Source organism: Pleurodeles waltl, chromosome 2_1 (genome assembly GCF_031143425.1).
Source record: "Pleurodeles waltl isolate 20211129_DDA chromosome 2_1, aPleWal1.hap1.20221129, whole genome shotgun sequence".
NCBI lineage: Eukaryota > Metazoa > Chordata > Amphibia > Caudata > Salamandridae > Pleurodeles > Pleurodeles waltl.
Window position 1 is genome coordinate 654,759,002 of NC_090438.1, and position 22,992 is coordinate 654,781,993.

Below are 22,992 nucleotides of genomic sequence, written 5' to 3' on the forward strand. Positions count from 1 at the left end.
CCATATGTATTTTTAATGACTTGTTTTTTGCATATTGATTGAGTGTTTTATATGGTGTTGCTTTTCTGGTTTGTTAAAAAAAACCTGAATAAAGCTTATGATGATGATGATGACTTATTGGTGTCACAGTTTGTCAGATTTTACATTTGGTGGTAAGCTTTAAACTAGTCTGGAAGTGTTTAAAGTTTTTCTAAACTGGTATTCTATGCAGTTAATGCAAAGACTGGTGCAGTAATCCAACCTGTATACAATGATGGCATGTAAAAAGGCCAACTATGTTGTCAAAAGGAAAGAGGCCACCTGTGAGAAATGGTGTTGTTGGTTCAAGTGGAAGGGGGTGACATCTGTTATAAAACAACAGCCACAATCCCTGTCAGGGTATACCACAAAATTCACTAAACTAACCTGTGCCTAATCCTCTGGTAGCTTGCCACAAAAGCAGTCAGGCTTAATTTAGAGGCAATGTGTAAAGTATTTATGCAGTACATAAACAGTAATAAAGAAAAAACACACCACAAGAAAAATCCCATACCAATTTTGAAAATTTAAGTACATTTCAATAAATGATTTGACACCAAAATAAAAAAAATCTAATCAGTAGAACCAGAGACATGAATATTGAATGTTTTTAGTAAAAAGATCAAAGCTCTAACCACGTACATCTAGTCACACAAGACAAATTCAAGGTCAAAGTCAAATAATATGGCCAACCACGATGGAGCACCAGATATGAAGAGGGGATTTGGCCTAGTCAGCGCTTACCTTAAAGCTTAGAAGAAATTCTGGAAAAAATGTTCTGAGAAAAGGAAAGCAGAGCAAAGCTACAGGCTGTGTTTGAGCAGGGAGCATCATCGTCTGGGAGCTGCTGGATGAAGTTGCTGTGATGTTTTCTTTGTTTTGATTTAGTCTGTTTTTTTGGAAGTTAAAAATCATCAGGGGGACAAGGCTGGAGGCTGTAGTTGAAGAGAATTCCAGGAGGCTGGATACCTGTATGCTGATTTACTGCTGCAGAGATTTGCTGTGGAGAAGAATGTAACTGCAGGTACTGCGAAATAAAGCCATCTGGTGATGCACATTGGATAGATAGACTACCATGTTGGTCTCTTCTTCCCTCGGTTCTGAGAGCAGTTTTAAGCCAAAAATTTATTTTGTAAGGACCAAGTTTTGGATTTTGGCTGTCTGGGTACTTTTAACGGCACAACTAAGGGTCCAGCACTGGAGGATCACCACTTGGGCTTTCAAGACTTACTCAAGCTGGGTCCAGGAGCAGGTGCAACGTGGTTAGATTATTTTATGTCTTTGTGGCTGTGAACAGCAGGCCAGCCAACTAACCCTTGGAAGTCCTGGGTTCAAGTGATAAAGCAGGGCAAAAGCAGCACGACAGGCATAGGAGGGTTCAAGATAGGCTTCAAGCAGCAAACAGTCCTTCCAGTGTAGCAAAGCAGTCTTGTGGAGTACACAGCAGGTCACAGCAGCAGACATTCCTCTGAGAGTTGTTTCCCAGGTCCAGAAAGTGAACTGACAAATGGATCTAACGGTCCCTTTTTTATACATGGTGCCTTCTTTGAAGTAAATGTGTCTAGAGAATTTTATTTGAAGTGCTTGAAGTTTCCTAACTCCCCTGCACTCGCTCGGGGCTGGCTGTATGAACAATGCAAGGGTGACGAGTAATTTGTTTGAAATCAGAGCACAGCCTGTTTTGTTGCAAGTATGGCTGTGCCCTGCTTGGCCGATCCACCAGCTGACCGCCCATAGAGTCAACCTATTTCCTCTGTTGTGTGGCTGTCGGAGAGGAATAAAAAAGTCCAACTGCCAAGAACACCCAGTCATGTGACCCAGGGAAGGTTGCAGGCACCAAATAGTTTAAGGCAGGAAAATGACATCTTTCTAAAAGCGGCATTTCAAACTTGTAACTTGAAATCCAACTTCATCATTAAAGCAGATTTTTTATTATGATCTGTCAGACACCAAACATAAAATGCTCATCTGTTTCCAATTAAATGTTAGCACTTATTAAACGTACTTATGCAACCCAATGATACTGTATAGGATAGGTAAGCCTCACGGTAGTGAAAAACAAATGTAGGAGTTTTTCACTTCCAGGAAATGTAAAACTACAAAGTACATATCCAACCTTTTAATTACAATGTACCCTGCCCTTTGGGCTACCTATGGCCTGCCTTAGGGGTGACTTACATGCAATAAAAGCGGAGTCTGAAGCTTGACAAAGGGGTTATATTGCCAAGTCAACATGGCATTTTAAAACTGAACTCAGGCTACAATGGCAGACCTGGGACATGTTTTAAGTTGCTACTTAAGTGGGTGGTACTATAAGTGCGGCAGGCCCTTCTAGTACGATTTAATTTACAGGCCCTTTGTATATGGCATAGTACATTACTAGGGACTTTCAAGCAGGGGCGGCTCCTCCGTTAGGGTGGAGGAGCATCGCCCCCGACCCCGCCAGCAGCAGGAGGAGCTGCAACCTTTAGAACCAAATTGACAATAAACACTGTTTATTGTAATTTTGTTTCTAAAGGGGTGGGGCCATGTAGGTGAGAAGCATGGAGGGGAGTAGGGGAGTTCACAGAGCACTCCCCTCAGTGCACATGTATGTTTGGCCGGCCGTCTTGGGCCGGCCAAACACACATGAGCACAAGGGCTCTCTCCAGCCTGGCACTGTAGTGACAAGTTGGAGAGAGCCTGCACAGGCTCCTAGTCTGTGCTGGAGCGCCCAGCCGGGGCTCTCAAGCCAATCATAAGGCTGCTGAGCACCATCATGATGTAGGCTGGGAGCCTGTGCCTGGAGTGGGACGGCAGCGACGCAGGAGCTGCACATCTACGAGGTGAGTAGATTTTTTTTTATATATATATATATATATATATATATATATATATTTTTTACTTGGCCTCCCCCGCCTCCACCCAGCCACCATGCTGAGTCGCCATCTGCGACTTCTTACAAGTAAACTTAATGTGGCAATCTGGTATGAGCCAATTTTATCATGTTTAGGGGGAGAGCACAAGCATGTGAGCACAGGTTAGCAGTGGTTAAGTGCACAGAGTCCTTAAGCTAACAAAAACTAAATCAGCAACATAGGATAGTGAAGGCAAAAGGTTTGGGGAAAGACAACTTAAGGCTGACAAATCATAAAGACTCAACTTTAAATGAGTGTCAGATAGTTTTTACTACGATTTTACTGCTTAAAATGCAGTGTTGCGGCCCAAAAACTTCGATTTTAGTTTTTACTCAGTTTCCTTTTTGCTTGAGCTTCTCCAGCTCTGCAAATGTTCAGTTTGATCTAAATTAATTTGTGCTAATATCTATTCCAATTGACAGTAGTGTAGAGTGGTGTTGTTGGAAATTGGGTACTGGTTAAGGAGGTTGAAACCCTCAAGCAGCAACCTCAATCTGTCAGGTGTAATGGTGGAACTCAACCAAATTCCAAATTAACCTTTGCTAACCCCCCTGTTAGCTTGGCGCAAAGCAGTCAGTTTTAACTCAGAGGCAAGGAGCAAAGTATTTATGCAACACTTCATACAGTAATAAAGTGAAAACACCACACAAGAAAAATCCCACATTAATTTAGCAAAATAGAGTAAAATGTAATTAAACATTTTGAGACCAAAACATCAAAAATCCAATCAGTAGGCCAGATATATGCAATTTTAAAGATTTCGGTAAGTATAGCTCCTAAAAGCACAAAGCACCTCTCATGACTACCAAGCTATGTGAGACTGTGAGGAAGTAAAATGTTCAGGCCATCCCCAAAGTAGCATGGGCTACTTACAGGGACCAGTTTATTTCTGCTGAAAGAGTTATTTTCTAAAGTCCGGTGCAAAGGTTTCTGTTTGGAGTAGAAGGGGCTGCGGGGGCAGGGAGAGCATCGACATTCCTACCTGCTTACAATTGAAAATGATCCCTTATTAAATGTAATAAGGTAACCCAATGTCATCCTATGGGAGAGATAGGCCTTGCAGCATTGAAAAATGAACTTAGGAGTTTTTTACTACCAGGCTATGTAAAAGTCAAAAGTACATATCCCCCTTGTTAAATACACTACACTAATATGACTATATGATATGGCTATACTAGATGACTTTTATGTGTTAAAAAGAAAGGTTTGGGCATGACAAAAACATTATTACCACCAGGTTGAAATGGCAGTCTAAAACTGCACAAACATGCTGCAATGCCAGGCCTGAGGTATGTTTAAAAGGACTACGTAAGTGGGTGGCACAATTGGTGATGTAGGCCCACTAGTAACATTTAATTTACAAGCCCTGAGTGCATGTAGTACCACTTTAGTAGGAACTTACAAGTAAATTAAATGTGCCAATTAGATGTAAGCCAATTTCACCATGTTCAAAGTAGAGATCACTGGTGAGCACTGGTGAGCAGTGGTAAAGTGCACAGAGCACTAAGAGCCAACAAAAATGGGATCAGCAAAAATGGAGGAGTAAGGCAAAAAGTTTGAAGGAAGACCACCCTAAACTGGCAGGTCTAACAGGTGTGCAGTCAGTGCTTAATTTGAGCTGGTGGTTTCCAGTGCAGGGCACCAGCACTTATTTTTGAGGGCCAGCAGTTATTTTTCTGCACCATGCATTTACTGCAAGAAAAAGACACATATGGGAAAGTTGGAGAAAAAGAAAAACGAAAAAGCGTCAAAAACGGAGAGAGCAGAAAGATGCAAAAGTGAGCTGAAGGGATTGGGAGTGGCTGTAACTCAATTAAACAGGCCAGAGATGGCATTAGGATTACGCGGCCTCAGTATTCTGTGCAGCCGCGAGTTTCAAAAGAGAGTTTTGGGCACCAGCACGTTTTGATGTACAAATTAAGCACTGTGTGCAATAAACGATGCATGCAGGTATTGCTGAGATCTGAGAGAAGTGCAGTAAGAATAATACACCTTGAATCAATTCCAAGCACGTGTGTAACATTTGGGGCGTGTACCTAATGATCACAGTGGCACTGATCACAAATGTAATCTTTCATGGCTCTCAGCACATCACACTCATATGCAAGATATCATAAACATTGACACCTACTGGTGTGATCCACATTTGAACTTTTTGCCTCAAACTTTTAAATATTCTAGACACCCATAGTGTGTTCGAAAGTGTCGAGATGAAAAAATCACCCCACTTTGAAGTAAATGTTTGGGTGTGTGAAAATGTTTCGTACGTTAGGCTGTGTGTTTACGATATTTCCATTGGAAATAACCCATCAGCCCTACATGTTCTCCTCCTTTACCACCTACTTTTTGTATATTTTAGGACAGTTTGCAACATTCAGTGAGATGATGAGCTACGAACATATTTACACTGAGCTTGTAATTCAGTATAGTTTTTACAGCACACATCCTTCCATGTATTACTGCTAGGCTGTGGAGTAGTACTACGACTTGAAGTAGGACATCATATGGGGAAAACTGAAAACAAAGGCCTGGCAAGAGATTGGAAACACACAATTTCAGTCAGTTTTCAGATTGATAACGTTGCCTGACTGTAAGCAGGGCCATTAGAATTATGTAATTCTGAGACCAAGGTATTTCAAGCATAATTATGTATTTGCTGCACCATGTTCTGCATTTTCATCAAAAGACTGCTTCCAGCACATACTGATTAAAAGGAACTCATAACTGCCAACCTCATGCCTCTAAAATAGGGGTGAAGTTAGGTGTTTAAGAGACTTATCCCCTTGAGGTCAGTGGGGAATGAACACTGTTTTGGATGGTGATATATGTTTGATAATTCGGAGACTCATTCAAGTCATTTTTGCCTAGATTTAAGAGGGCCTAGTGTCTCCTTGCGTGACATTGGTGTCATTTATTTATGCTAATGTGGCCAACCGAGCCAAAATCCCCACCCCAAATTTGCAAAGTGGCGCGATGCATGAACGCTACATTGTAACCCTTTGCGCTACACTGTGCCTGCACCAGGCAAAGGAGGTTTTGTCCAGTTGGGGGGGGGGGGCTAAAAATGGCACAAAGAAATCTAAAAGATTTATTTTTGTCATTTTTGTGGCACTTATTTATAATGGGCCCCTATGTACTGTTCAGCGTTAGCACCAACATTTTTGGCTCTGACCCTGAACAGTACATCAATAGCCTCCAAAAAGGATCCCTTACCCTGCGCCGTGGTGAACTGTATCTTAGATACAGCACACACATGGTGACGGTAGCGGGCGCTAAGGGGTGCAAGGAAAGTGGCACTGCATTGGGTGCCGTGCCACTTTCCTTAAAACTGCCCCTTTGCTTGTCAGGTTGACAAGTAGAGGTATAAATCGGGTAATATCCACCAAATGCAGATGAGTTGACAGGAATGGGTATACAAAAGTGCCAGACATGGTGCTGTTCAACTGCAGACCCTTTTCAAATGTTAGCTGGTCCCTTTTCAGTTTCCTAGACTCAACTTTTGCTCAGATTATGCATTGGAATGATAACATAGTGAACTAATACTGTTAAAGCAATGTGCCACTTTCTGCTGCCTAATTGGCCTTTTGCTGCTGCATACCTTTGCCAACACTGCTTCAAAATTGGTCCCTCATTGCAGCTACAAAATTGTGCTTTCATTGAAAAAATAATTGGTCCTATTCACAAATGTATAGGTACTGAACCTGTGGAAATGCGTGTACACATGGTTGCAAACTTAGGGCCTTATTTACGAGGCCCTAGCGGCACACTGCACCACGGGAGTGTCATTTTTTTATGCTCCAGTGGCACAGTGTGCCAGCCCATAATTCCAAGGCCATGCAAGCCACCTTGTGTAGCTTTTCATGGCTTTGTAAATATAGACCCCTTTCTCGCATAACACTGTGTGAAAGGGGTGTTCCATGGGTGTTGCTATGGGTGTTCCACACAACGCTCATGGAACATGAAAGAATCTGACCCATTCCCAGATTTACAAGTTTGGGAATGCGTGACATTCCTATTCCACCTCAGGGGTGGTGTGAGAGTGACACAACAGGGAGAAATATCTTTATTTCTCCCCATTTTTTCCTCTTTCTATAGCAGCACACAGAAAGAGGAAAACACATCCTGTGATTGTTTTTGTGCAAGAAGGAATCCCTTCCTGGAAAAAAACAATCATCCTTTCACCATGGTGCAAGGTTGTCTGCTTCGGTGCTCGGCAGCAATTTGTGCACCAGTGCAAAGGGAGAGGACAGAAATTTGCTGCATCTTGTAAGGTAGCACCAGGTGCAGATTTTGAAATGTACTAGTGGGTATATCAAGTGAAATGTCCCACCAGGTTGAATTCCTCCTGCAAAGTTTCACACAGCTTAGAATTCTGCACAGGGGAAACATTTTTCCCCATGAAGAAAGACAGTCCCTTACATCATCAAGAATACGGGATGCTTCATTCCACTTGCCATCCCAGAATGGAAGTTACTCCAGCACGTAGCTTGAGTGAATCTCAGACCATTTTTACGGTGGACCCAGGTCAAATCAGTGTTTGGGAATGCAAACAATTGTTCTTATCTGTGGGTATTGCCAAACTTTCGATGTAAACCACACCTTGGAACACTCACTTCCCACCCTTTGAGAAAGATATATAACTGAGGATTTCACCACACTTGCGGTCCAGAATAGTAAACTTATTTATGCTTACGAGGAATGTCTTTGTCACTTTCTTGCATTTGTAAATGGATGATATTTTGTCCTAAAACATATGTTTACAGGACATGAATACCTTTGTGAGTAGAGCCAAACATTGTAATACAAAACCACTATCAACTTGTGAAAATCTCAATTTACATGCCTTGAAATGTGGTACTGTAGCAAACCTATAGGAGATTAAAAATGATCAAATAGAAGCAGATGTTCAAAGAAGGAAGGATGGGAATAAATCACTAACCTGCACTCGTGTGACATGTAGGTACATAATACAAGCCACAAGGAAGCACATGCAGAACACCAGGAGGATGAGGACTATGGTACTCCTAGAAGAGAAAGAAATGCAAATGCTGGTAAGTGAAATCACGGTCAAAGTGCAATATATCCGCCCTGTTCTTTTTGTTCTTTCATGAGTTTGAAAGGGCATAACGTTTAGCTTTTTGATGTCTGCCTCGTTGGTCTGCTGTGCTTTTTGCCAGATCAGCGTTAAACATGATCCTTCATAAGATAAAAAGACTCACACGTCAATTATGTCTAAGTACACATCAACTAAAATTAAATAAGACAGCCTTTCTTTCTTGTGCATGTAAATTACATTGGTTGATTTCTTATAATCAAGGAACTATTAGAGCGTTGTCCCTGTAGCAATGAACCACCGACCCTACAGATATATGCTTCGAGGTTTTTTTTATTATTCTTTGGAGACAAGAAAGAGGGCGCACTTAGAGGTCACTGACACTATAAAAAGTAAATTTTATATACAAATGGGGACCTTATGTACATTTTATTTTTGGGAGACAGACTCACACGTTACCAAATGCTACTTTGTCTCCCTCTGTGTGTGTAGATCACGCAATGCATTTAACACAGAAATTGCCGTCCTGCTACTGGCATGTCCCTGGCTTACTGAAGGCTGCGCTCACAACTGGATGAGCTGCCATGCCATTGGTATGATCTGGTTGCCGCCATACTAGTCACGGCCCTCACCTGTCTAGGGTTTTTTTGGAAAATTTTGCCATGGCTTATTTGAGCTCTAGTCCTTCTTTGAGTGTAATATTGAATATAAATTAAAAGTGAGAGATGGAGGAGAAGTAAAAGTTACAGTAAAGCTCCAAAAGACCCATTAGCCATGTCTTCATCAGTGGGAGCCACGAAGTGTGGTCAAATCTACAGGAAAAAAGCTGTTCAGTGGAGTAAACATGGGTAAAAGATAAATAAATCTGAGAGTAACCCAGTGGGGTATACTGTGTGTACCTGACCCTTCTGGCAGGTTCATCCCCTGACTTTTTGCCCCTTTCCTCCTATTTTTTCTGACCTCTCGCTGTTGGCTATAGGACTCTGAGCACTTTATCACTGCGTGCTAAAGTGCAGGTGCTCTCCCTTCTAAAGTTGGTATTATTGGCTTCTACCTAAAGCTGGTATGATTGGCATATTTAATTTACTTGTAAGTGGTATCTATATAACCAGGGCCTGTAAATTAAATGCTACTAGTGGGCCTGCAGCGCTGCTTGCTCCACCAACTGAATTACCCTTTCAAACCTGTCTCAGGCCTGCTAGTGCAGGGCCTGCGTGTACAGTTCCCTGCCACAGGGACCTGGCATCTAAATTTACTTGCCAGGCCCAGAACTCACCTTTTACTACATGTAAGTCACCCCTAAGGTAGGCCATAGCTAGCCCTATGGGCAGTGTGCTATGTATGTAGAAGGCAGGACATGTGCCAAGTAGCATGGCATGTCCTGGTATTGACAAAAAGCCTTTTTGGTTTCTTACTGCTGTGAGTGCTGCCTTCTCATAGGATTGCATTGGAAATGCCCTGCCTATGTCAATGGGGTATTGTCTGATTTATGAGGGGTAGCATAGGCATGTTTTGTATGGTTGTAATGGTAGTGAGAAATGCTGCTTACTGGTGTGAGTGGACTTTTTATTACTTTTACAGACATGCCACTTCTAGAAAGTGAGCATTTTTCTGTGCTTATGACTCTGGTGTTTTGCAGCTTGACTTCAATCCACGTCTGGGCAGAGTAACAGTTAGGCATTGTGCATACTTTTCAGACAGCCTGTGCACAGGGAGGGTGGAGTTGTCACAGAGGTGCATCCACATTTTGAATAGTCTTCCTGAGCTGAGAGAGGGGAGAGGAAGGGCACTCATGCATTTGTAAAGGCTGTGCCCTGGCCTCACACAAAAGGGTTGCTTACCCCCAACTGATGATTTGAGCCTGTGCTGGAGGAGAGAGGGGGCACTCCCAGAACCAGTTGTAACTGTTCGGAACCTTATCTCTCCTTCTTTGTTAACACACTGCTGAAACTGAGTATAAGTACTGGGGAGTTTTCCCCACAATTTGGTGACATTTTGGAACCGGACCACAGAATGCTGGTGGAGGGACTCACCAGGAATCGCCATGGACTGCTGCTGCTGTGCTGACCTGTGACCTGCTTGGTCATGTGGAGGAACAGCCAACTGCCTGCATTCAACTTGTGCTGGCCTGCTGCTGGGCCCTGTTGCCCTTTGCTTCCTTGGTACTTTGTCCCTCATGGGCTGGGTGCAGTAGCACCTGACTCCTGCAACTGCCTTAAGCACAAGGAGTGCTTCATTACATCACATAGCACTTGAAGAGTGATTGGCAGTGCTTATATATATAGCGCCTGGAGAGCGCTCTGCAGAAATTAGCCCAACCCCCTTGAGAACGCTTTCGTTGTGGGTGTTTTGCACTTGTAAGCGCTGTATTAGCCCATTGTTATGCGTTCTGGGAAGCGCGTTCTTCCTGCCCGGTCTCACCGCCGTGACCCACCTTTTTTCACAAGTGTGCCAGAGTTACACTGTCCCTAGTGCCCTCCGGGCACCACTAAGAGTAAGGAAAGGCATGAGCGCACTCCTACCGTGCCTCCGAGGCAAAGCATGCTCCAAGGAGCTCCCTCGGGGCACAATCAGGCACCTGCTCTGGTGCCTGCCCTCTGCAGCAGCCGGGCGGGCTCTGTGCTGCAAGAGAAGGAGATGGGCGGGGAAGGAAGCCTAATCGGAGGCTCCCGCCCACTGAGCCGCTCGCTGTTGTTGTGGACGGGCAGGAGTGAAGAAAGCCTCATCGGAGGCTCCCCCTACCCCATCAGAGCCCCAAAGTGTTTCTAGAGGATGAGGGTGGGGTAGAAGCCTCACCGGAGGCTCCCCGCGCCGTGTAGTCCTTTGTTGTTGTTTTGGGGTCCCCCACAAGTGTCGGGTGAGGCCCCTACTACTTTCGGACCCCAATCGTTGTTGCTGGCTTTGCCCCCCTCCTCTGCAGGGCCAGTTACAACCTGGGAGGGGCTCCAGAAATCACGGGCCCCAGGAGGGGCCCATCATAAAAGCAGGAGGGGGTGCGTGCCACCCTCCTCCCCCAAAATTATAACAAGCCTCCCGTTTGGCACAGAGGAGCACCAGGAGTGCCTTTCTTGATTTTCCTGACACTGGAAGTGCCTCGCCATTAGCACTACAGGTACTTTGTGCTCTAAATGTACCTGCCATGGACATTGTAGGCTTAAATGTTTTCCTGGACTTCTGATGATGTGCCATATATGTTGGCTGATGCTCCTTTTATGGACATGCTACGCTGATAGGTTTTCATGACATGCCATATGTTTTATAATGTTCCTGATATGGGCATTTAAGATATTACTATGACAATTGCATTCATTTAGTAATGTGATTCCTGACTACTGCTTATTTTGAAGAATAAGTAACCTGTGTGTTATGTGTGACTACTGCTGGTTCTGCAGAGTAACTCTTGTGTAACGTTCTGAAGACTACTCAAATAGCGGGGTATTTCTGCTATGTTGTGTATGGTCTAATAACTGCGTTGCATACAATACAGTTTATTTTTATATAACTTGGTGTTCTGTTTCCTTTGTGGTGGGGATAGTGCATCACGTGTGTTGTGTGTGTTGTGCAAACGCTTTACACATTGCCTCTGGGATAGGCCTGACTGCTCGTGCCAAGATACCAAAGGGGTGAGCAGGGGTTATCTTAGACGTGTAACTCCCTTGCCCTGACTAGAGTGGGTGGGTTCTGCCTGGCATAGGTGCATACCCTAGCAAACCAGAAACCCCATTTCTAACACTGTGTTATCATTTAGCCATAAGGGGCACACTTGGAAATCTTGGGATGTTTAAAGTCTACTAACAAGTAAAGATTTGCTGCAACGTTTTGGGCACTACATGAGTGGCTGATAAACTAGCACTGGAATAGCCAAAAGGTTTAGTTTTAAAGTACTAACACATGCAAACAAAGTCAAGCGCATGTTCAATTTGAATGCATTAGCACTTTAGAGCCATACATATTGGTCTTATATGCAAAGCCCATAGAGGCCCATTATTATAATTAATGATGTGCCTCCTTTTCATGCCTGCTCTGAACAGGCATTAAAACTGCCAAACAAAATGACGAAAAGAAATCTGTGAGATTTCTTTCCACCATTTTTGCAAAGCCCCCTACCCCTACCAGGGGAACTCCCTCTTTGCATATATTAAGCCTGGGGCAGGCATAATGTAGCACAAAGGATTACAAAGTGGCACAATGCATGCATTGCACCACTTTGTAAATTTGGCGTGACGATTTTGGCCTCGTTGGGCCACATTAGCGTAACAAAAATGATGATAATGTGGTCCAAGGATGCGCTAGGGGCTCTTAAATCAACTCATTATTATAGTTTTAATTAAGGACAGAGGAAAAGCATATCAGTTGATTGAAGTGAAGGGCATTTTGTGTTGGTGATGATGATGGAACAACCATAGTTTTGCACCAAACTTTATGTTAATTCAGGTTTTTAGAGCGTGTGAAAAAGAAAATTGGTTGCCCACCCTCCGAAGTCGCACCATAGAGACCTGGCGTTTACTTGATATTACTGGCAAGGAGAGAAATTTGTAGAAGCTGAGGACAAACCTCTGCTCCAAGTTGGCATGTATGGAAAAGATCTGTATTCTTATTTAGAGAAGTAGATAAAAGAGAAGTGAAGAGGAATGGGAAAGATTTCTGGGACCTCTTAAAGTTTTGATGTGCTCAAGGTGCTAACAGGTCCGATGATTAGTCGCCCCTGACTGGCTAGGCTGAGAATCAACCCTATCCCATGACTTAGAGGGACGTGTTCGTCATGAGCCCACGGGGTTGTCCGTTTTCTAGTTGGAGCTTATGGCGACACCATCATGAAGACTAAGAAATAAAAATGGAAAAAGAACTATGCTTAATTTGCACAGATCTTTTTTCAAAAGTGCCAAAAAAATGGATTAACATAAAGCTTCGGGCAAAAATGGATGACGGAGTGTATATGTTTGAAACATCTTTTTACAGATTGCCTTCAATAGCCTTTGAACAAAAAGCAAAAACATTATCACGTGGGAACCAGAAAATCATTAAACATCCTTTTAATGACTATTTTGAAGTAGAACATATTCATTTGATTTATCAGAGCTCAGCCTATTGCAACTTTAAGCAAACCTCAACTAGGTCTCACTGTTTGTACACTTTTCTACTAAGATTGCATTGAAGCATATTGCAGCTGGACAGTGAACACCCTATTTCATGAATGGACACGGACATCTTCGGACTGTTGAAAGGGTGACAACTATATTGTAGACTCTGAATTCCACTTTCTACTTTTATGCCCAGTGTTTTCTGTTACGAGGCATAATCAGCTTGAACCTTTTCTGAGATGGTGCAGGAACCAAGCTAAAGCAAAAGAGCTTGTCCTTTGTATATGTGCAATGGTGAGGTCTAAGCAATATGTCATTGCAAGTCATACATGAAAGAAGTGATTACGGAGCAAAAATAATTAATAGTTCAACTGAGAATGACTTGAGTACGATTGATGTTTCCTATGTGTTTTAATGAAGCTATACTTTAGGATGAAAATTACTTACTGCTTTTAGCTTTGATTGGACGATACTTTTTTCATTAGTACTATGGGTATTTTGTATAAGTAACGTGCCGGAGCTTGGATGCACTGTATGGTAGTTGTTTGTAAGTTTTAGGACATTGATTTTTTTTAGAGACGCTTTAACGTTTTTTATACTGCAAATCTGTCTTTATTAATAAATGATTTTATGGGTTAATTTCCGAATTCACTCTTGATGACCTGAACTGAAATTAATTGAACTGAGTGAATTTTACAATCTATCTTTTTCTTGCGTGATTCATTAAAACTTTACATGTTCCTTCAATTCATTTAGAAATAGATGCAAATGATACAAATTCAATTAATATCAATTCATTAGTCTATTAATGCTGCTGTTATGAAGCTAAAATGAATATAAAATATCATATAATCACAAAAAAACGCTAAAAACACACATGTAGAAGGACTCTTGGCAGAATCAATAAAAACATAATTAGAGAATCCTGTGCCCACAGTATTGCTCCCAAAATAAATATTTTCCATGTGGGTCGACCTAAGTACTGGTAGGACATCCTTTCTGTCAGCTACTTTTTCAAGATCAAGTTGTACGGTATATAAATAGTTTCAGGCCAACTGTCCATTTGGTGTCCAGCTGTCACTTAGTTCAATCCAAAAACTGGGCATAGCACAAAAAAGCTGCGTATTCCCCAGTTTATTTGACAGTACCAAGAAGAATGTAACAAGTTTATCGTTCATTATGGTGTTCTTAGGGTTCAAGACCACAATAATGGCATGGCTACATGGGCGGATTCCTAGATTATTTATTTTGTGCACAGAAAGACCTTTCTTTTCTTCAATAATGCAGGACAAATGCAGATCATATGAATTACTGTTTCACTTTGACTCCTACATAGTCTGCATAGGTTTCCTTTGTCAGTTCTCAGCCACTTAGGCGCGTATTCCTGCATGGGAAGAACCCCGAACCTTGATGTTATAGACTTTACTCTTCTTGAAACTTCAGAAGGTGCATTCTAGATAAGACTGGGGTTTTTGTTCATCATAATTGTATAATCATCCAGGTGTGAGATCGACTGGCCAATAAGGTTTTATCGTCTAGCCATGACCGAAACTTTTTGCTTTTATTCGTGGCCTTGACACATGGAGATTTCATATTCCTCTTGCTGACAATGTATCTAGGACATCTTCAAAATAACTCCCATGCACCTATTTATTTCATGCGGTATTATTCCTCTCCGGAAAAGGTAGTCTAGACTATCTTTCTTGGCAGCTCGCTGCTAATGGAATAATTTAGGAAAGGCCCCCCTATTTGTCAGCGAATGTTTTACCAGGCCAAATGCAACCTTAACTTTTTTGTACTAAAAATGTCTTTATTTAAGATCATCTGGCCTAATTTCCGAATTCCCTCTTTATGAAGTGAACTGAAATGCATTGAACTGAGTATATGGATGAGGACAGGTTACCCCAATCTCACAGAATTCGTTTTCAGATAGCAGCAGATATGTAATTATATTATTACTAATAATAATATGCCAGAAATTATTGCAGAAGGTCTATGCGACAAAAATACCCAAATACTTACTATCAATATGTCAATAGAAGTGTTAACCGTGGTTTGAGAACCATCATGCCACGATTGGTTCAATTTGTCAATATTAAAGGGCATTATGCATGTTTACATTTGCACCATCACCCATTAATCCTAACAGCATGTTTATTTTTACGCCATCACTATGTAATCTTGAAGGCACATTCAAACGTGCCACATCACGCAGTAATTCTTAGTGAATGTTCAAACTGGTCCATCACTTATTAATAAGAGTTATGTTCAGTTGACACTCAGAAACGCAGCTGTAGCCTTAAGTAATATCACTCTTTAGTTATCACGGTTTTTCTAAGATAAATTGTCATATACAAATATTTTTGCTTCCCAGTTATTTAAATGCTTGTAGTGTATAAGATGGGTCAGAATATGTTTCATGGATGCAATAGGGTGATTCTATTGGAGGAGTGTAAATGTGTGACTGCTTTGTCTAGAGGTGGCACAGTTCAACAAATGGTTTGAAAACATAAATAACATTTTCTTAAAAAGGCAAACGGACTGTCTCTTAGGAGCTAGCGCCTTAAGGACTGAGGGCCCGATTTGCAAAGGGTCTTACGACTCGTAAAGTTATGAGTGCGGAGTCTCCACCCTAAATACCCAACTGCAGGTGTCTTGTGTGAAGTTTTTTTTTTTTTTTTTGGCACCACTCCCAGGCTAATATAGCGCATGTAAAAAAGTTTTGTAGGTGTTTTTTATTAGCAGCAATAATATTTACTTACTAGCATATGCAAAAAGGCCTATGTATGTCCCTTTACATGACTGCAGTCTTAGGTCTGTCCTGGATCTAGAGGGTGCACTCTGTGCACCCTACATGGCAACTGGAGACTACTCTTGCTATCACTAAATGTGCAGTGGGATTGGCAGCATATTGTGGCTGATTAAAGAAAAGTGGTGCCGCAGGCAATGCAGCGCCACTTTCCTTGCACCCCTTAGCGCCCCCTACCACCACCTTGTGTGTTCCGTATTTAAAATATGGCACACAATGGCGTATAGTAGGGTGCAATAGCATCAGAATTCCTGATGCTATTGATGTACTCTGCAGTAGTAGCGCAAAAATGTTGGCGCTACTCCTGCAGGGAACATAGGGGCCCATTGTATTCAGTGGCATGTCCCCCTTTAACACCTGCTCTGAGCAGGCATCAAAAGTTCTGAAAAAAATGGCGCAAGGAAATCTTTTAGATTTCCTTGTGCCATTTTCTAGCCCCCCTAATGGGGGAACGCTCCCCTTGCATACATTATTCCTGGCGCAGGCAAAATGTGGCACAAGGGTTTGCAAAGTGGTGAAATGCATGTATTGCGCCACTTTGTAAATATGGCACATGTAAAAAGCCACTTAAGCGTTGCCTTAGCATAAATAAAATGATGCTGTGGCAGTGCTAAGGTGGCACTAGGGTCTCTCAAATCAGGCCCTTAGGGGCATATTTAAGAAAAGTGGCGCTGCACACAGGGCAGAGGCACTTTTCTTGCACCCCTTGGCATCCCCCTAACACCACCAAGTGTGCACCATATTTAAAATACAGCGCACTATGGCAGAAGTTAGGGGACTAGCATCAAAATGTTTTACGCTAGTTCGACGCTTTGCAGGATTAACATAAAAAATGTTGACGCTAATCCTGCAAAGCACCCAGAGGCCCATTGTAACCAATTGAAGCCGTAAAAGGTCCCAAAAAAATGACACAAAGAAATCTCCTAGATTTCTTTGCACCATTTTTTGGCCCTCCTAAATGGGGAACACCCCCTTTCCATACATTATGCCTGGCACAGGTATAATGTAGCACAAAGGATTACAATGAAGGACAATGCATGAAGTGCGCCACTTTGTAAATATGGCACAGCGGTTTTGGCCTCCTAACGCCACATTAGCATAAAAAAATGACGCTAATGTGGGATTAGAATGGTGCTAGGGGCTCTTCAATATGTCCCATTGTTTTTTAATCTTAGAGTGATCAGACCTTTTTTATTTTTGTCACAGGGTGGTGGCCTATGGGTCTACTCCTGCTGCTACAAATGAACCCAGATCCTCATGCAAACTTCCAAAGTTCATATGAGTATTCATGCAGTTGTGGTATGTGTGTTACACACATTGTGCGTGACTGTGAACCAGAGAAAAGAAGGCCTGGGGGATCCATTTCCGAAGTCACTGGCTGTTCATGTTCACAATATGGACGTGAGATTACTTTCCCAGACAGTGGAAGTATATTACTGACATACCCGAGTCTGCACTGTGGGGGCCTAGGCGCTGAAGAGGAGTTGGGGATGAGAGGCTCCCCTTAGCAAATTAAAGAAGGTCCTTTTGCTAAAAAGGGAAACTCATTAGTCTTCTTGAGTACTTCCATTTATTAGAAGGTGGAGATAAAGGGTGAGATTGCAATCCCTGCTGTTCGGAGTGTGAAAGCTCCTTTAACCCCTTCACTGTCATGCCTTTTCCCCCTCAGGTGCCAAGCCTTTTTTTGGCTGTTTGCGGCAGTTCGCGCTTAGGTCCTCATAACTTTTTGTCCACATAAGCTACAGATGCCAGATTTGCATCCTTTTTTTCCAACATCCTAGGGATCCTAGAGACACCCATTCTTTGTGGGTTCCCCTGAAGGAGACCAAGAAATTATCCAAAATATGGTGAAAATTTCGTTTTTTCAAAACAATGGGAAAAAAGTGCTGCAGAAGAAGGCTTGTGTTTTTTCCCCTGAAAATGGCATATCATTTAACCCCTTCACTGTCAGGCCTTTTCCCCCTCAGGTGCCAGGCCTTTTTTTGGCTACATGGAGCAGTTCGCACTTAGGCTTTCATAACTTTTTGTCCACATGAGCTACCCACCAAATTTGCGTCCTTTTTTTTCCAACATTCTAGGAATTCTAGAGGTACCCAGACATTGTGGGTTCCCCTGAAGGAGACCAAGAAATTAGACAAAATACAGCAATAATTGTGTTTTGTTTTTTTTAAATGGGAAAAAAGGGCTGCAGAAGAAGGCCTATGTTTTTTTTCTTCTGAAAATGGCACCAACACAGGGATTGCAGTGCTAAAGTCACCAGCTTCCGAGCTCTAAGGAACAGGCAGACTTGAATCAGAAAACCCAATTTTTCAACAGAATTTTGGCATTTTACTGGGACATGCCCCATTTTTACTATTTTTTGTGCTTTCAGCCTCCTTCCAGTTAGTGACAGAAATGGGTGTGAAACCAATGCTGGATCCCGGAAAGCTAAACATTTCTGAAAACTAGACAAAATTCTGAATTCAGCAACGGGGTAATTTGTGTAGCTCCTACAAGGGTTTCCTACAGAAAATAACAGCTGAAATGAAAAAATATTGAAATTGAGGTGAAACAAATAGCCATTTTTCTCCGTTTTACTATGTAACTTTTTCCTGTGATGTCAGATTTTTTAAAGCAATATACCGTTATGTCTGCTGGACTCTTCTGGTTGCGGGAATATATCGGGCTTGTAGGTTCATCAAGAACCCTAGGCACCCAGAGCCAATAAATGAGCTGCACCTTGCAATGGGTTTTCATTCGATACCGGGTATACAAAAATTTATTTGCTGAAATATAAAGAGTGGAAAATAAGTATCGAGAAAACATTTGTATTTCCAAAATGGGCACAAGATAAGGTGTTGAGAAGCAGTGCACATCTCTAAATTCCGGGGTGCCCATACTAGCATGTGAATTGCAGGGCATTTCTCAAATAGATGTCTTTTTTAACCACTGTCTTACATTTTGAAGGAAAAAATGAAGAGAAAGACAAGGGGCAATAACACTTGTTTTGCTATTCTGTGTTTCCCCAAGTCTCCCAATAAAAATGGTACCTCACTTGAGTGTGTAGGCCTAATGCCCGCGACAGGAAACGCAACATGGACACATCACATTTTTGCATTGAAAGCTGACATGTTTTTTGCAAAGTGCCTAGCTGTAGATTTTGGCCTCTAGCTCAGCCGGCACCTAGGGAAACCTACCAAACCTGCGCATTTTTGAAAACTAGAAACCTAGGGGAATCCAAGATGGGGTGACTTGTTGAGCTCTCACCAGGTTCTGTTACACTGAATCCTTTGCAAACCTCAAAATTTGGCCCAAAAGACACTTTTTCCTCACATTTCGGTGACAGAAAGTTCTGGAATCTGAGAGGAGCACAAATTGCTTTCTACCCAGCATTCCCCTAAGTCTCCAGATAAAAATGGTACCTCACTTGTGTGGGTAGGCCTAGTGTTCGTGGCAGGAAATGCCCCCAAAACACTATCTGGACACATCAAAATGATCAAATACAAAACTACCTGTTTTTGTGGGGAGTGGGGACCTGCGTTTTTGGTCCTGGGCTCAGCAGCCACATAGGGAAACCTACCAAACCCAGACATTTCTGAAAAATAGACACCCAAGGGAGTCCAGGGAGGTGTGACTTGCATGGATCCCCCAATGTTTTCTTACCCAGAATCCTGAGCAAACCTCAAATTTAGCTAAAACAAAATCACATTTTTCCCACATTTCTGTGTGGGATCACTGCACCGGGACAAATTTCCTACCACCCAACATTCCCCTCAGTCTTGCGGTAAAAATGATACCTCACTTGTGTAGGTGGGCCAAGTGGGCAAGGGCCGCTCCCCAGGTGGCCACATTTTTTTTAGGCCATACCATCCCCCCATTGGGGGCCACCATTTCAGGGCCCCCGAAGGCACTTTAAAAAAAAAATATCTAAAATACTTACCTCCTTTTACCTATACTTACCCGGGATGGGGTCCTCCATTGCCTGGTGTCCCTCTGGTGTGGGTGGGGGTGTCCCTGGGGCTTGGGAAGGGAACCTGTGGGCTCCTTCCCTAGTTTTTCACCATGCAAATGGGTCCACAGGTCCCATAAGGCCTGCCTTGACCCAGGCATTAAATAATGGCGCTAAGCAGGCTTAGAGCCTTTATTTAGGCCACCTCCCTCCTGTGCATCATTTTTGCATGGAGGATAAATAAGACGCGAGGGCCTTAGAGCCATTATTTGGATGGGAACACCTACCTTGTATCTCATTGATGCAAGGTAGGGTCACGCATCCAAAAAATAACTTTAACTCCAATATTTTGGTACTAGACTTGTCTAGCGCCAAAATATAAATATGAAGTTAAGTTTGCGCTGAATTAGCGTAAAGAAAAATGACGCTATTTCAGCGCAGAGTATAAATCTGGGCCTGAATGCTCTTATTGAGTATTTATTTAAGCAAAGGTGTTTTCGTTTTTTTGTAATTAGATGTGAATCTCAAATCTAGTTGTAGTCTTGAGTGTTCAGCTATGTCAACCTGGGCTCTAGTAACTGGAACAAAGAGTCACTATTTCTGTATTTGCTTTTTACAGTAAAAAAACAATAGCTTGTGAAATTAATCAATGTCAGCTCAACGTTCATACATTTTGGTAGCTTGGGACAAAAACATTTGCATCTCCTTAGTGCTGTTTATCTCCTGCTGCATCAGACTTCACTAAACGGGTAGTTCAAGGATTGAGCGGGATGTATCATGAACTTACATTGAATGATTGAAAAGTGGCATATAAGAGACTAAGGTAAGGGCAAATTCGCATCAAGTCATGTGTCCCCTTTGTGGCTTCCTGCCATGAGGGTGCAGGACACTTTAGGCCTGTCTTGAAAACGTAGCTAACTTCTTGTCCTGCTGTTACCATTTCTTTTAAATATTCATAGGGGGGACTTTGGCTTTGCCCTGTGATGTATATGTCTTTATAGCCTTATGGTAATGGTCATTTGGTGTATCACTCGCTTTACAATTCAAGAGGAACACTTTTATGCCTCAAAAGTACAATGATTCATCACACATTACTGTATTTATTTAATGTAAACAGGAAATACAGAATACAATACCTCATGTGTTGTTTTTGAATCGCTTGTTGTTTTTTAATCGCAGTGTGCTGTTTAATGCTTTAGACAGGGCTCAAAATGGTATACAGGCCTATTACCTTTGTCAATGCTTGTTGTATCAACTCTTACAGTTAAGGTCACCTTGTGGTTGGACGTAACAAACTTTGTGGCGAGTTTGTATGGTGACAAATGTAGTGTCTCTCAGGGCTAAAGAGTGTCGCGTGTACTTCTTATCACAGCGGCTGTCAACAATTAGTTTTATTATAAGAACATTTAACGCCTCGCATGCATCACATATTTACAGGAAGCCACTTTAGAAATGCAGTGCTTAGTAAGAAGGTCAGAATATACGGGTTAGTTGATATTCATAATAGCTCACACCGCAATATGTTCCATTCATTTAGTCCACCCCGATTTTGATTTTTGTCATGAACAGACGTCACAATATCGAGAACTACAGCTTTTCATAATATAGCGGAAAACAATGCCTTTGATACAAATGCATTTTCTAAAATGATACTCACTGTGGGATGATTAGAAGGTAGACAAGGCCAAATAAGGCAGCTAAAACCAGTGACAGAATAACAGCACTGGTGAAATATTCATCATGAAGCTGGTGATACTGCGAAGGAAATAGAAGAAAACATTTTTGCACGTTCAGATTTTGCATATATCATCCAGTCAGCATTCATTTAAGTATTTTATGGTGGCAATAATATAAGGTACACATCTGGTCATTGATATTGATTGTAAAACGGTTTAAAATAAATTATTTGTATGCTGTAATGCTGTTCTCTAATTTAATCATAATATATCCAGGTTTATACTACACAAACTGACCTAGGGCGCAATGGTCTTTGCGTCCTTTTTGATGCTCCAGGCCACTTAAATAGTACGAAAGAGGTGAGACACCAACACAGGCCTTGCATGGGCACAATCTCTTCTCCCACATGATTCAAAGGAGTGGTTCCCTCATTTGCACGGGGCCAAAGTCAGGGGCATAACACAGGCCCCAGCAGCTCCTGAGGCTCAGGGGGCCCTAATCCTACAAGGGGCCCCAGCTATAGAAGGGTGGCCCATTCAGTTCCCAAGTAGCCCAAGATCAATGCAGGTCTATGAAATACAGGAGACTCGCGGCTCCTCATCACATTCTGCAGGCGGGGTATTATTTTCTATTACGCCACTGGCCAATGACCTCATATCTATGCCATAGTGTTTGCAAGGGTGTAATAATTGTCTGCTGCAAAGTAGAGGTAGCACAGTCTGAGATCCCTGAGGACACATAATGGGAGGAGGACACAGGATCTCAGAGATCACATTTTACATCCTAGACAGATAATCCTTTCCCGTAATCAAGCGCAGGGTCATGTAATCATGTTCTGCTCTTGATGCATTTGAGGAAGATGGATCCTGTGGAGAACACGATCATGTTTAGGATTAGTATAATTTGATGCAAGGTGTTTAGGCTGCCTAGCATCTTCATTCATAAAATACAAGAAGAACTCAGAAAAAACAAATATATGTGACGAACAACAGTTTAAAAAATATATATACCCTAAAATCAATAATACTAATTTATTTTTATATGGTGCTTCATATCAAAGTTATGTAATTTTTTCAGCCAATAAATAATAGAAGGTACATTTACCCCATTAAATTATACACCTTGCTCTGTTGAGTATCATGATTGTAACCTGCCAATCTTTAGGAACCAGATTTACACACATTTCACGCAATGCAACACAGCAAGTGAAGTTTCTGTTCTGCATTGCGTGAAAGAGAAAGAGCAGAACTGCACCATACTTTCAAAGCAACAACTCAGTTCTGCTTTCTCCTTGCAAGGTGCACTTTGGGCTGTCTAGCACCAATGCAGGCTCCCTTGCACCATAATGCAAGGGTGCCTGAGCTATGGTTAGGGTAGTTTTTGTGCAGGAAGGGGTACCTCCCTACACAAACAAAATCATTAGAGGATTTTTCCCCTTGACGGCGGCTCCTCCGCCATAGTGGAAGAGAGTCCCCCCTCCAGCAGGCTCAAAAGTTGACAAATAAAACAATAATAAAACAGGTTCATTA

The 22,992-nt window shown here is 42.2% G+C and overlaps 1 protein-coding gene across 1 annotated transcript in view; it reads right to left on the reverse strand.

The window, feature by feature from the left end:
- Positions 1 to 22,992, reverse strand: part of ADCY1 (adenylate cyclase 1) — a 1,375,168-nt gene that overhangs the window by 277,285 nt on the left and 1,074,891 nt on the right. Inside the window, exons 10-11 of the mRNA XM_069216207.1 lie at positions 21,444 to 21,541; positions 7,855 to 7,939 (exon numbers count right to left, since the gene is read on the reverse strand). Of these exons, the coding sequence (XP_069072308.1) occupies positions 7,855 to 7,939; positions 21,444 to 21,541 (183 nt within the window). The remainder of the gene's footprint in view (positions 1 to 7,854; positions 7,940 to 21,443; positions 21,542 to 22,992) is intronic.